The sequence below is a fragment of the Eumetopias jubatus genome, unplaced genomic scaffold (assembly GCF_037043125.1).
Source record: "Eumetopias jubatus isolate StellerSeaLion01/CBP00866 unplaced genomic scaffold, mEumJub1_p1.0 scaffold_17, whole genome shotgun sequence".
Classification (NCBI taxonomy): Eukaryota; Metazoa; Chordata; class Mammalia; order Carnivora; family Otariidae; genus Eumetopias; species Eumetopias jubatus.
In genome coordinates, this window is record NW_028274823.1 from 54,807,939 (window position 1) to 54,821,076 (window position 13,138).

At 33.7% G+C, this 13,138-nt stretch overlaps 1 protein-coding gene across 5 annotated transcripts in view; it reads left to right on the forward strand.

The window, feature by feature from the left end:
• PPP3CB (protein phosphatase 3 catalytic subunit beta) overlaps window positions 1-13,138 on the forward strand; it is a 51,997-nt gene that overhangs the window by 18,198 nt on the left and 20,661 nt on the right. For all 5 annotated transcript variants that reach the window (XM_028109539.2, XM_028109541.2, XM_028109542.2 and 2 more), the window contains exons 4-9: window positions 199-310; window positions 2,410-2,555; window positions 2,824-2,963; window positions 3,070-3,147; window positions 3,254-3,348; window positions 6,137-6,262. In XM_028109539.2, coding sequence (XP_027965340.2) covers window positions 199-310; window positions 2,410-2,555; window positions 2,824-2,963; window positions 3,070-3,147; window positions 3,254-3,348; window positions 6,137-6,262 — 697 coding nt within the window. The remainder of the gene's footprint in view (window positions 1-198; window positions 311-2,409; window positions 2,556-2,823; window positions 2,964-3,069; window positions 3,148-3,253; window positions 3,349-6,136; window positions 6,263-13,138) is intronic.

Below are 13,138 nucleotides of genomic sequence, written 5' to 3' on the forward strand. Positions count from 1 at the left end.
TGGAGGATGAGAAGTGAATAAGATGACAAAGTCCCTGATTTCATGGAGCTTATATTTTAGTAAAGGACAAAGAGAAAAAGGTAGTAAAGAGTAATAGAGATTGTAAGGACAATAGGGTCAGAGAAAAGGAGCAAATATGAAACAACTTAGTGAAATAAAAATAAAAGATAAATTCATTCAAAATGTTTTCTTTTGCAGTGTGTCTTATATTTATGGGTCCTGAAGATTCTTTACCCAAGCACATTATTTCTCCTGAGAGGCAATCATGAATGCAGACACCTTACTGAATATTTTACCTTTAAGCAGGAATGTGAGTACTTTCATGAGAAATATTTTCATTTCCTCAGTATTCTTGTGAAGTGATATGGATAGTAAGACTTTACAGTGTAACATACAAGAACAGATTTTGTGTCCAAACATATAAAGCTTTGAGGATTATTGTCAAGAGTTCTCTAGTGTTTAATGGTGTTGTATTCAGACATTTTCATTTCAGTGTTTCCTATTAAGTTTGATTTTATAGATATATTTAGAAATGGTTTTGAGTTTTTCATATAGCTTTAATGTTTAAGTGATTTTTTTTTCTAACAGGAAGAATAAAAACCAAAAGGAAAAAAATTGTTGTTGTTGCATTGGAGATTTTTGTCCCCCAATATTGAAGCTCTCCCATGAAGATTCTTAAGTTACTCATCCTGTCATCATTGCAGATTGTTTCAAACATGCTATTAATGAAATGAAATTCTTAACGTACAATGTTTACCCCATTTCTCTCTTAAATTATTGTGGCAATGGCAATCCAATAACCAGAAGCCACAGTATTATATAGAGCAGTATTTGACCTTTTTTTACATCTCTTAACTTAATATTATTAAGTTAATATTCACAACTATATTAAGTCGTAGAGTTAAGTTCTAAAAATAGAAATAATTTTAGAGTTATGGAGACCCAAACATGATCCAGTAAAGATCATATTACTAGAGACTTCCAGTAAAAGGAGAAAAATATAGTGGTGAGTAATGGCAAAGGGCACAAAGTCCTATAACTTCAAGGATCAGGTGGGTAACCTAAATGAATAGGTTATGAGTAATAACATAATAAAAAATAAAATAATAAAATAGTAAAAAATAAAGTAATAAATGAATAAAAGATGCGGCCTGGAAAGTGCATACTTGACCTAAAAGCAATCAATTTACAATTTTTATTAAGCCACAGTGCTGGAAAACAGGTCTGTTAGCAGACTACCAGTTTAGAACCTCTGGTTGCTGGATATAGATTTTCTCATATTTGTGTTTTTTTTTTAAGATTTTATTTATTTATTTGAGAGAGAGTGCGAGAGAGAGAACAGGAGCAGGGGGGAGGGGCAGAAGGAGATGGAGAAGCAACTTCATGCCGAGCAGGGACCCCGATGTGGGACTGGATCCCAGGGTGACCTGAGCCAAAGGCAGACACTTAATGAACTGAGCCACCCAGGCGCCCCAGATTTTCTCATATTTGAATGTTAAAATACTAAAAAGGGGAAAAGAAACTAAGCGCTTTTTTTCTTTAGATAATTAATAAAACAAACTAGTCACCAAAATTACAGCAAAAATGTAAAATAGCCAGGAATTTTAAACATACAAACGAACAAAGGGATGTGTATGATAATCTCCTTAAAAGTAAATGACAGTTGGATTTGGTGGAGTTTTGTCTCTCTTGTGTTAGTTTGGCTTCATGCTTCACTGTCCATTTTAAGCATTCATTGTAGACCAGAGGAACCCCTCTGTTCTTCCAGCATATGAATAAGATATCTTCTTTTCTTTTTTCTTAATTGGGTGGACCTTGAGTTTTGTTGTGATGATGATGTAGTAGTCTTGTCTGTAACAATAAAGTAGTCACTGACTCTTAGAATAAAATAAAGTATTAAAACAGCTTTAAGTATAGTTCTAGTTTAGCTTTACTTGGCCTATAAAGGTAAAGGGTTGAGCTGTTTTTAGAGATTTGACTTACTTACTTTAAGTAATATTTTATGATCTGCTGCATACCCAAAGTAAATTTAGAGACAGCAAATATTTTGTCTTCATAAGACCAATAAGATTGCCTATTTTATTGATTTTAACAGGGCAAGATGCTTGCCTTTTAAATAAAAATTATATACAGTAAAATTCACTCTTTGTTTAGTTCTGAGTTTTGACAAATGCATAGAACTGCCAACTGCCACAGTCATGATACAGAAAAGTTTCATCATCCCATAAATTCCTTCTTGCTGTCTTTTTATAATCACCCCCATACCCACTGTCAACCCCTGGCTACCACTTGGCTGTTTTCTGTGTCTGTAGTTTTCTTGCCTTGGTTTTAATAGTCAATTTATGTATCTATCTATCTTCAAAATGATAAACTAGTAATGTGATTATCAATTATTTTTTCTTTTTCTAGGTAAAATTAAATATTCAGAAAGAGTCTATGAAGCTTGTATGGAAGCTTTTGATAGTCTGCCTCTTGCTGCACTTTTAAATCAACAATTTCTTTGTGTTCATGGTGGACTTTCACCAGAAATACACACACTGGATGATATTAGGAGAGTGAGTATATATTGTAGTTCCAAGATTGATTCCTATTTACAGTACTTTGTTGGGTAGAGAGTAGAAGCTTTAAACTCCTCTTTACTGCCAAGATTAGGTAATGGTAAAAATTAATATACTGATATTTTAAGGAAATATCTTCTAACCATTCAGAACAATGTAGTATGGACAGTATTCAAAGTTGGTACCACTTTCCTGTGTCCATTCTGTTCTCACTTTTTGACAAGTTATTTCTGTTCTTTGTTTCTTTCTTTTCTTTCTTTCACAGTTAGATAGATTCAAAGAGCCACCTGCATTTGGACCAATGTGTGACTTGTTATGGTCCGATCCTTCTGAAGATTTTGGAAATGAAAAATCACAGGAACATTTTAGTCACAATACAGTTCGAGGATGTTCTTATTTTTATAAGTAAGGAAAAATATCCAAGATTAAACACATTTTAGTTGTTAAAATAGCATATGTTTCGTGTAGAAAATCATTATTTTACTTAATTTACTTTTTTTTCCCCCCACAGCTATCCAGCAGTGTGTGAATTTTTGCAAAACAATAATTTGTTATCGATTATTAGAGCTCATGAAGCTCAAGATGCAGGGTAAGAATTCTGTTTCCCTGACCCAAATTAACACCTTATGTACAAATCAAACTTAGTAACTCATGATTGATGCTTTACGATGCATATTAAGCTATTTGTTTTACAGCTATAGAATGTACAGAAAAAGTCAAACTACAGGGTTCCCTTCATTAATAACAATTTTTTCGGCACCTAATTACTTAGATGTCTACAATAATAAAGGTAAGATGTTGTTGATAAAAAAAATTGTTAAACAACTTAGCGTTTTAATTGACTTATTTTTTTTAAAATAATAGAAAAAAGGCATTGTTTGAAACTGTATTTATCCAAATCTCATTATAAAAAAGTGTAAGATATAAGGGAGGGGAGAGAACAAGAAATAAAAATATAAAAATCCAAAATGTGAAACTTAAATCATATGTAACCATTCTACAACTTGGCAGTCATAGAAGCTACCTTACTGAAAAATATTCTGAATTAAGTCAAGAAACCAAACATGATTTTCTCAAACTCCCCTTTCTTAAATCTTTCCCCTTATAATCAAGAGAATGTTTTCTTGTTTGCATAAAGCTGCTGCTGCTTTGACCATTTCGTGTATTGGCACTGTATAGTTAATTTAGTTTATCATGTTTCTTGTTTTTTCTTCACTGATCTAGGTTCTTATTCCCTTTCTTATTCCCTCCTTTTACCTCCACAGTCTTATCATTGCCCCCTGAAGATTAAAAGTTGAACCTTCTTTGATCAGTTCACTCTGACCTCCTTTCAGGGATATATTCCTCCCTTTCTTTTCTTTTTACTGTTCTTTCTTCCTTTTTTCTTACATCTTGTTTCTTTACTTGCTGTTCCACCTGCTTCCATTCCCTTTCCTTCTGTCCAGATTTGATCTGTTTATAATAATTTGGTTTCATTTAACTTTGAACATAGCTTATTGACAGATAATGCCAAAGGATCTTAATTTAGTTAAGTGTGTGCCAAGGAAATTGAAGATGAGCTTGGGTATGTTTACGTAGCACACATTTTCAGAAGAGGAAATTAAGAAGCCATCTCCTATTCCGTCTTGATATGTCTGGAATTCAGTTACTGTGCCATAGTTTCCAGGGTCACTGGAGCAGATGTGCCAGGAGGAAAGAACAGAAGGTTAAAGACTTTTAAAAGTATTAGAGAGATAATGAGGTCATTGCTAAATATGGGTCATGGAGTTCAAAAGAGGAACAGAAGAGTTGTTTTTTTTTTTTTTAATTATTTGAGATGATGGTTAAAAGACTAAAACATTTGCCTGAGATCAAATGGTAGCATGCTAAATAACTTTGATACAGAGTATGTTACAAAAACTTAATACTATATTAATTACCAAAAAAACCATACCTTGACTGAGTTGCTCATCTTCAGAAGCTAGTATCAGTGCAGCCTTTAAGGATTATGCCAATGCTAAAATATTCTTTTAAATTATAGTTTGGTTTATAAATTTCAGAACTTCTAGAGAAGTTACCTAATGATGTGTGGCTTCATTTTTGAGGAGAATGTATCTAAGTTTTGACTCTGTTCTTAAGAACAGAATAGAGTGCTACATTTAACCTCCTACCAGTGCTCTAATACCTCACCTATGACCTCCCCTTGTTAGTATTACAGGATCTAGTGTTCAGTGCTCAGTTGATTGTCTTATTGGTTGTCCTCTGTTAGTTTGATTTAGGGGGTTTTAAGGGATCACTTTTCTGAGTATTCAGAAAAGAAACTCAAACCATTGAATCTGTCTTGTCAAAATCAAATGTCTCTTGGTAGTGATTAGTCTGTACATAGTGTTAATGATTTGAGTGCTTACATGGTATGGATATGTTTGTAATGTTTCATTTCATCTCTAAGGCAATTTTCTAGATTCTCTCTCTCTTTTGTTTTAAAGCTGAAAACTTGATATCATTCCTTAATTTCTGAGGCCAAATTTAAAATACTTTTATTCCATAAGGGAAACAAGCATATTACTTGTGACTTTGTATAAGCCAGAATCCCAAGTCTTGGAATTTAATATCTGCATTTTCATGCTTTCATTAAAATGGAAAAAAATAACCACATAATTATTATAATATCTACAAAGCATTTTATACTTTTATATACCTTCATGTGAATATATTCTCTGATCATAAAACAAACTTCTGAGGTAGTTAGGGTGGACATATTATATGGTTCTATTTTATAAATGAGAAACAGATTAGTTAAATAATTTACCAAGCATTGCAAAGCTAGTATGTGCTGGAGCTTAGATTGGAATCTAGTCCATCTAACCCACTATTCTAGAAAATAATATAACCAGTGGCTGAAATCTATGTAGTTAATTTAAGATATTATTCTTTTTAATGTTTTGAAACAATAGAAAGATACCTGAAATTGAGATGAGTCTGTTACCTTTGGGTTATTTGATTATAATATGTTCTTTTTGGTATTTTAATGGAATTTTTTCTAAATGAAATAAAATATTTCTTTGTTGTAGTTTCAGTTGATTTCCCATATTAAATGAAATAAATACATTCAGACAGTCATGAGGAACTGCTTTTTTTCTGGGTTTGTTTTGTTTTTTTGTTTTTTGCTTCATTACCATCAGCTATCCTTTTCAGGTTGCCTGTAATGAAAAAGATCCTCTTAAATTCCTTCAACTTGTATGAACTTTAAACCTAGAAAATTGCTCATTGCCATTCTGTGTTTCCTCTAATAATTGAGTTTTCACAATTTTGGATATAGTAAAAGTGCATGTTTGTCATTGAATTATAAAGTAAAACATTCTAGAAATCTGGAAATTTCATTAATAAGTATAGATCTGACGAAGCTCTACATAAAAGTGTGTTAAAAACAAAAATGTGTTATTACTAAAAATTTGTTCCTATCTCCCTTTACTAGTCCTCATTCAACTCACACCTTGATTCCCCACTCCTTTAAAACAGTGTTTTTTTTGCTTTTATGTGTTTTAGAGTTTTGGAGCTAAAGACAAATTGTTACATTCACATTCAAACTTACCTTACAGCTGCTGTATTAAAGTATGAAAATAATGTGATGAATATTCGACAGTTTAACTGTTCTCCACATCCTTACTGGTTGCCCAATTTTATGGATGTCTTCACATGGTCTTTACCATTTGTTGGAGAAAAAGGTATGATTCTTATTTTTTTTTTTAATGTTTTATTACTGTCACATTTACTCCAGTTTATTATCGGAGGCACATACTTGTTAAAGGAAACTGAAGTCTAGTTTCACTATGGGTTCAGCTCTACTTGTGTCAGTGGGTGTGGTTACGAGAGCCTCAAAGATATTTTGGTTAGCTGTTTATAGCCCCCATGTGAGGGTGTCTGGGGGACTGGGAGAAGACTTATAAATAGCTTGATGTTGTCTTCAGCTGTTGGGTTTTCTTTCTGTTTTTCTTTAGCTTAAATCTTTTATGAAGGAATGGAGGGATAGCTTTGCTTTGGAATGGACACTTTTGCACATTTTAACGCCACTTTTGGGGGATGTCAAAGTAATTTATGAGAGAATTTAATAGCCCTAGTTTTGGGCAATGTTAGTCATAGCGGTTCTATACTCTGAGAGAAATGATAAAGAGAAGTTCAGGTTTAAACCTAATATTTCTTCTCCTCTATTAAAAACATGTATACAAATTTAGTGGTAATGCTTTCTGATAATTTCCAATAATAATATATTAGTATATACTTAATAGGCTTTTTAAGAGAACATAAATGCTATTTAAGAAATTTCATTTTTTTTCCTAGTTGTATAGGATTCTTAGGATTTTCTTACTTCATCGCATTCTTCTTTTCCATTTTAGTGTTAATTTTTCCACAAGGTAATGCCTCAGTTTCCATATGTGGAAAATAAGAATATGAGAATACAGACATGATTGTAAAACATTTTGTTCTATATTTCTCTCTATTTTTTCTCACCTCTTCCGTGTTACAAAATGTTCCTTTCTCTTGGGGATATGTTATTTCTGCCAACGCAATTTTGGGTTCTAAAATACAGAGTTAATACTTAAACTGTGTATGTTAAACAGATTTTTTGAAGGTTGCCTTTGGTCTTCATCAGTTACTCAGTAGGTCAACATTAAGCTAATATGGAGATAGAATTACCCACTTTAGCATTTGAGAAGGGGGCCAGTAAAGGGCTTAGGTGCAAGGGATGCATTACACTTATAACCTTCTATCTTTGGTATATGAGAAATAGTTCAATCATAGCATCATCGGGCTAAAGGGAATTTAAGAATTCATCTTGCTCATTCTCCTGCCTTCAGGCTAGACTGCAACTCAGCTATTTTAATGTAATATAAGTGGGGTGGGGGTGGAAAGAAAGGGGGATGATAAAGAGGAAAATGGACATTTCTTAGATTCTAATTTGATTCTCAAAAGGAAATATTTCAGTATTACTGGTCTGATGTGCTATGAGTGTTTAAACAAGGAAATAAATAGAGATAATAGCTTTTCTCAACTAGTACCCCTATCAAAAACCGGGACATCATAGAATTTTAGAACTAATAGTGAACTTAATAATCATGTAGTCTGGCTCCTTATGAGAGATGACAAAATTTAATCTAGTTTCTTTGGATCTCTCATAAGTGAAGATGGAGAGTCAGTAGGTTTCTATCCGTTCCTACATTTGAAGTCTGCTACTAAGTAATCTTTTGTTCTTTTTTGCCACTCTAAATCATAAGATGAGGAAGTATTCAAACCTTTTGACCAGTGTTGTTTTTTTCCTGTGGATCTTCTCCAAATTATTCATGTCTTTCTAAAAATGTGAAGATTTGAACATTATACGCAAATAGAAAGAATCCTAACCAGTGTTGAGCACAGTAAGATTTTTTCAAACTCTGCATATTTTTTCCATTTTAATACCTGTTGGCTGTTTATATAGCCTAACTATTTGATTCTAATGAAAATTTTCTTTTGTTGTGAATAGCAGCAAATGACATCTCATTTGTTCCACTTTGAAAAACCCAGTTTGACTCTGATCTAGTCTCTGAGAAGCAACTAACCTAAGCCAGAGGCTTCCTTAGAGGCCGATTTAATCCTAAAGTTAGATGAAATCTGTGCTTTTTTAACCTTTTAGGGGCTTTGCTTTTTTTAAAGATTTATTTATTTGAGAGAAAGAGTGCACTCGAGGGTGCACGTGCGCGAGTTCGGGGAGGGGCAGGGGGAGAGAATCCTCAAGCAGACTGCTCAGTGTGGAGCTTGTTGTGGGGCTGGATCTCATAACCCTGAGATCATGACCTGAGCTGAAATCAAGAGTTAGATGCTTAACTTAACTGACTGAGCCACCCAGGCGCCCCTGGGCCTTTTTATTTCTTAAAAAAAAAAATCCTGTGTTGGAAAATTTCCAACATACACAAAGGCAGAGTGAATAATATGATGAATTGCTGTGTACCAATTACTCAGCTTCAACAGTTATCAAATTATGGCCAATGTTGTGTCATTTATATCTCCATCCACTACTCCCCACCCCAGACTTTAATTATTTTGGGTCATAGTTCAGCTATTTCTTTTGTAGCTATAAATATTTTAGAATGACTTTCTAAAAGGTAAGAACTCTTATTATTAAAGTAACTACACAAAAACTTTTATTAATTTGTAACACATACCCTTTTGAGAATGTGATGAAAGTTATGGACTTTTGCCCCAGAAAATTTCATGTACAAATATATGTACATTTGTACATAAACGTAACATTTTCACAATGCTTGTAGATCTGAAGTGATTTGGTAACCCCCCTCAGGTTTACTGGCCCCAGTTTAAGAACTCTGTTCTAGAGGGTCCAATATAGTGTGATCTTCCATAGAAGGTCATACATGTAAGATTTATTCATTTAGTAGATTTTTTTTTTTTGAAAGTCTGTTTTATTCAAGTTACTAAGGATACAAAAACACAAGTGAGCTATAGGTCTTTGCAGATTAATAGAGGACTTAAGATACATAAATAATAACAAAATGTAATATCAGATGAGTAGTCCTAGAGAAACATAGTTTTATAAGAATTGAGAATAGGGGTAGATTATATTTGTCAGAGGGATCAAAGTAGCATTTGAACCAAGGCTTGAAGAATGGTGGAATTGGAATTATGCTGGTAGATACGGGCAAGAGAATTCTAGGTAAGAGAACTTACTAAGCCTGAGACAGAAAGTAAGAGAGCATAAGACCATTAACAAATGTTGTTGAGGGGTTCAGATTGATTTACAGTTAAGATGTATGAAGGACAGTAATAGAAAAAGAATGAAAACTTAAGTCAGGGCTAGATCATGAGGATCTTGATCACAATACAAAGAATTTGGAACTTTGATAAATGGTGGGAATCCACTGAAACAGAATATAACCATGATAGTCATTTAGAAAAATTGATGAAATGGACTAGAAGAAAGACTAGAAATTGGGAGACCTGTTATGAAGCTCCATCAAGAGTCAAGTGGAAATATAATGAAGTCCTGGTAGCATTAGAAATAGAGAGCAGGGGAGAAGTAAAGAGGTAAAATCAGTAAGACAAACAAGATTGCACGTTGCAGGGGAGGGAATGGTTGAAGATGACTTGGATATTTTGAGTCAGGTGACGATATTGCCATTAACACTCTCTGATGAAAACCTGTTATTTTAGCTACCCCTCACTCCAGTTGTAGCTGCTCTTGATCTTCATTGGGATTGCTTGGCCTTTGACCATGTCATTTTCTTATTAGTCAGATCCCTCCTCACCTCTCTTCTTAACACACCTTCAAACTCCTTTCTCTCTTTTTTTTCTATTTCATTTATCTTATAAATTTTAGCCCCAGTAAATGCAACCATCCATTTTCTCCATTCTCAAAGCCAGGGTGTAGAGAACTGCCTAGAGATATTTATACAGCCTTTGATTGCTAGCATTGGCTGGGCTCTCGATAGTACCCAAAAATTCTTTGTGTCACTAGTCTTCTTCCTTTTCTCTTAGGATATATTCTCAATTTAATTTTTTTTTCTCTTAAACATTCTTTTTGTAGCCACTTCCCTCACTCTCAGAGGAAACATATACCGCTAGTGGGAGCTTTCTCTGTTTACTGTTCCCCTGCTTTATAAACTGCACTCATCTTGAATTCTTGTCTTGTTGAGGAGGTGACCCTTCCATCCAAGGCTTCTAACTTGACTCTGGATTCCATTGTGCTTCTACTTTTTCAGGAAACTTGCTTCATCTGTTAGATCTTCTGTCTTCAAACTCTCTCTACTAAGTTCTTTTATAAATTTTTCAAATCCATCTGATCTTTATTTTAAAGATAAATAACATTTCCCCCATTTGTTATCTTTCCTTGGCTGCTACTATGCTATTACTCTCTTGCCTTTCCTTCAGAGGATGAAAAGTACTATATGCTTAAAAGCTACTGTATATTATTCATAAATGACTTCTGGTATCTTTGAAGATAAACCTTAACTGTCACACAATGTCTTTGGACCTTCCCTACTTTATCTTCAGCCTCATTTCTTTCCTTCTTATCTTAGTCTCTGTGTTCTAACCATAACACAGCATAACCGATTCCTTGAAAATGTTATGCTCAATTAAGTTTCATGCCTTCATATTTTGTCTTTATTTTTTCATAAGTTTTACTGAGATATAATTTACATCCCATATAGTTAACCTGTTTAAATCCTACAATTCATTGGTTTTTAGTATATTCGTGGAGTTGTGCGATGATCATTATAGTCGTTTTTGAAACATTTTCATTATCCTCCCCAAGAAACCCTGTGTCCATTAGCAGTTACTCCCCATTTCCTCCTGTCTCTCCTTGCTGGCCCTAGGTAACCATTAATCTATTTTCTACCTCCATAGATTTGCATAATCTGGACATTTCATATAATTGGAATCATATAATTTGTGATCTTTTGTGACTAGCATCTTTCTATAATGTTTTCAAGGTTTATCCATGTTGTAGCATGAATTAGTACTTCATTCCTTTTTGTGACCAAATATTCTATCGTATGGATATACCACTTTTTAAAAAAATTTTATTTTGGGTAGGGAGGGTAAAGAAAAGCTTATTTTAATTCCAGTGTAGTTAATATACAGTGTTACATTAGTTTCAGATGTACAATGTAATGATTCAGCAATTTCATATAGTATTCAGTGCTTATCAGGATAAGTGTACTCTTAATCCCCTTCAACTGTTTTACCCATCCCCCCAGCCACCTTCTGTCTGGTAACCATTAGTTTGTTTTCTATAGTTAAGAGTCTGTGTTTTGGGGTGCCTGGGTGGCTCAGTTGGTTGAGCGTCTGCCTTCGGCTCAGATCTTGATCCTGGGGTCCTGGGATCGAGCCCCACGTCAGGCTCCCTACTCAGTGGGGAGCCTGCTTCTCTCTCTCTCTCTCTCTGTCAAATAAATAAATAAAATCTTAAAAAAAAAAGAAAGCCTATGTTTTGGTTTTTCTCTCTCTTTTTTTTTTCCTTTGTTCATTTGTTTTCTTAAACTCCACATACGGGTGAGATCATATATTATTTTTCTTTCTCTGGCTTATTTCCCTTAGCATTATAGTCTCTGGATCCATCCATGTTGCTGCAAATGGCAAGATGTCATTCTTTTTTAATGACTGAATAATATTCCATTGTACATATATGTGTGTGTATGTGTGTTTGTGTGTGTATTTATAGTTATTTTCCACTCATCTGTTGAGGGACACTTGGGCTGCTTCCATAATTTGGCTGTTGTAAATAATTATGCTATAAACATAGGGGTGCATGTATCCCTTTGTATTAGTGTTTTTGCATTTTGGGGGTAAATAGTGCGATTACTAGATTGTAGGGTAGTTCTATTTTTAACTTTTTGAGGAGTCCACAGTGGCTGCACCAGTTTACATTCCCACCAACAGTGTAAGAGGGTTCCTTTTTCTCGCATCCTCACCAACACATGTTGTTTCTTGTGTTTTTTATTTTAGCTATTCTGACAGTTATGAGGTAGTTTATCCTGTAGTTTTGATTTGCATTTCCCTGATGATGAATGATGTTGAGCATCTTTTCATGTGTCTGTTGGCCATCTACATGTCTTCTTTGGAGAAATGTCTGTTTATGTCTTCTGCCCATTTTTTAATTGGATTATTTGGGGTATTTTGGGTGTTGAGTTGTGTAAGTTCTTTATATATTTTGGATACTAGCCCTTTATCAGATATGTCATTTGCAGATATCTTCTCCCATTCAGTAGGTTGCATCTCAGTATGGATTTGATTTGCATTTCCCTGATGATGAGTGATATTGTTTACCACATTTTGTTTATCCATTCATTAGCTGCAAGACATTTGATTGCTTCCACTTTTTAACTATTATGAATAATGCTGCAATGAACATTCATGTACAAGTTTTTGTATGAACATATGTGTTTATTTTCTTAGGTATAGAACTGGGAGTCACATGGTAACTCTATGTTTAACCTTTTGAGGATCTGCCAAACTGTTTTTCAGAGCAGCTTTATAGTCCCATCAGCAGTGTATAATGGTTCCATTTTTTTCATATTCTTGCCAACATTCATTACTATGTTTTTTTTATTATAGCCATCATATTGAATATGAAGTTGTATCTCATTATGGTTTTGATTTGCATTTCCCTAATGAATAATGGTATTGAGTATATTTTTATGTGCTTATTGGCCATTTGCTTATCTTCTTTGAAGAAATGTTAATTTAAATCCTGTGTTCATTACAAAAGATTTTTTTAATTGAGGTATAGTTGATATACAATATTATACTAGTTTCAGGTGTGCAGTATAGTGATTTGACAATTATATACATTATGAATGTAATATAAATATATTTTTATATATAAATATAAATAAATATAACTTACCATAAATATAATTAACTACCTGTTACCATACAAAGCTATTACAATATTGTTATTATTTTTTTTAAAGATTTTATTTATTCATTTGAGACACAGAGATACAGGGGGAGAGAGAGAGAGAGAGCATGAGCAGGGGGAGAGGCAGAGGGAGAGGGAGAAGCAGGCTCCCCGCTGAGCCAGGAGCCTGATGTGGCTCTCGATCCCAGGA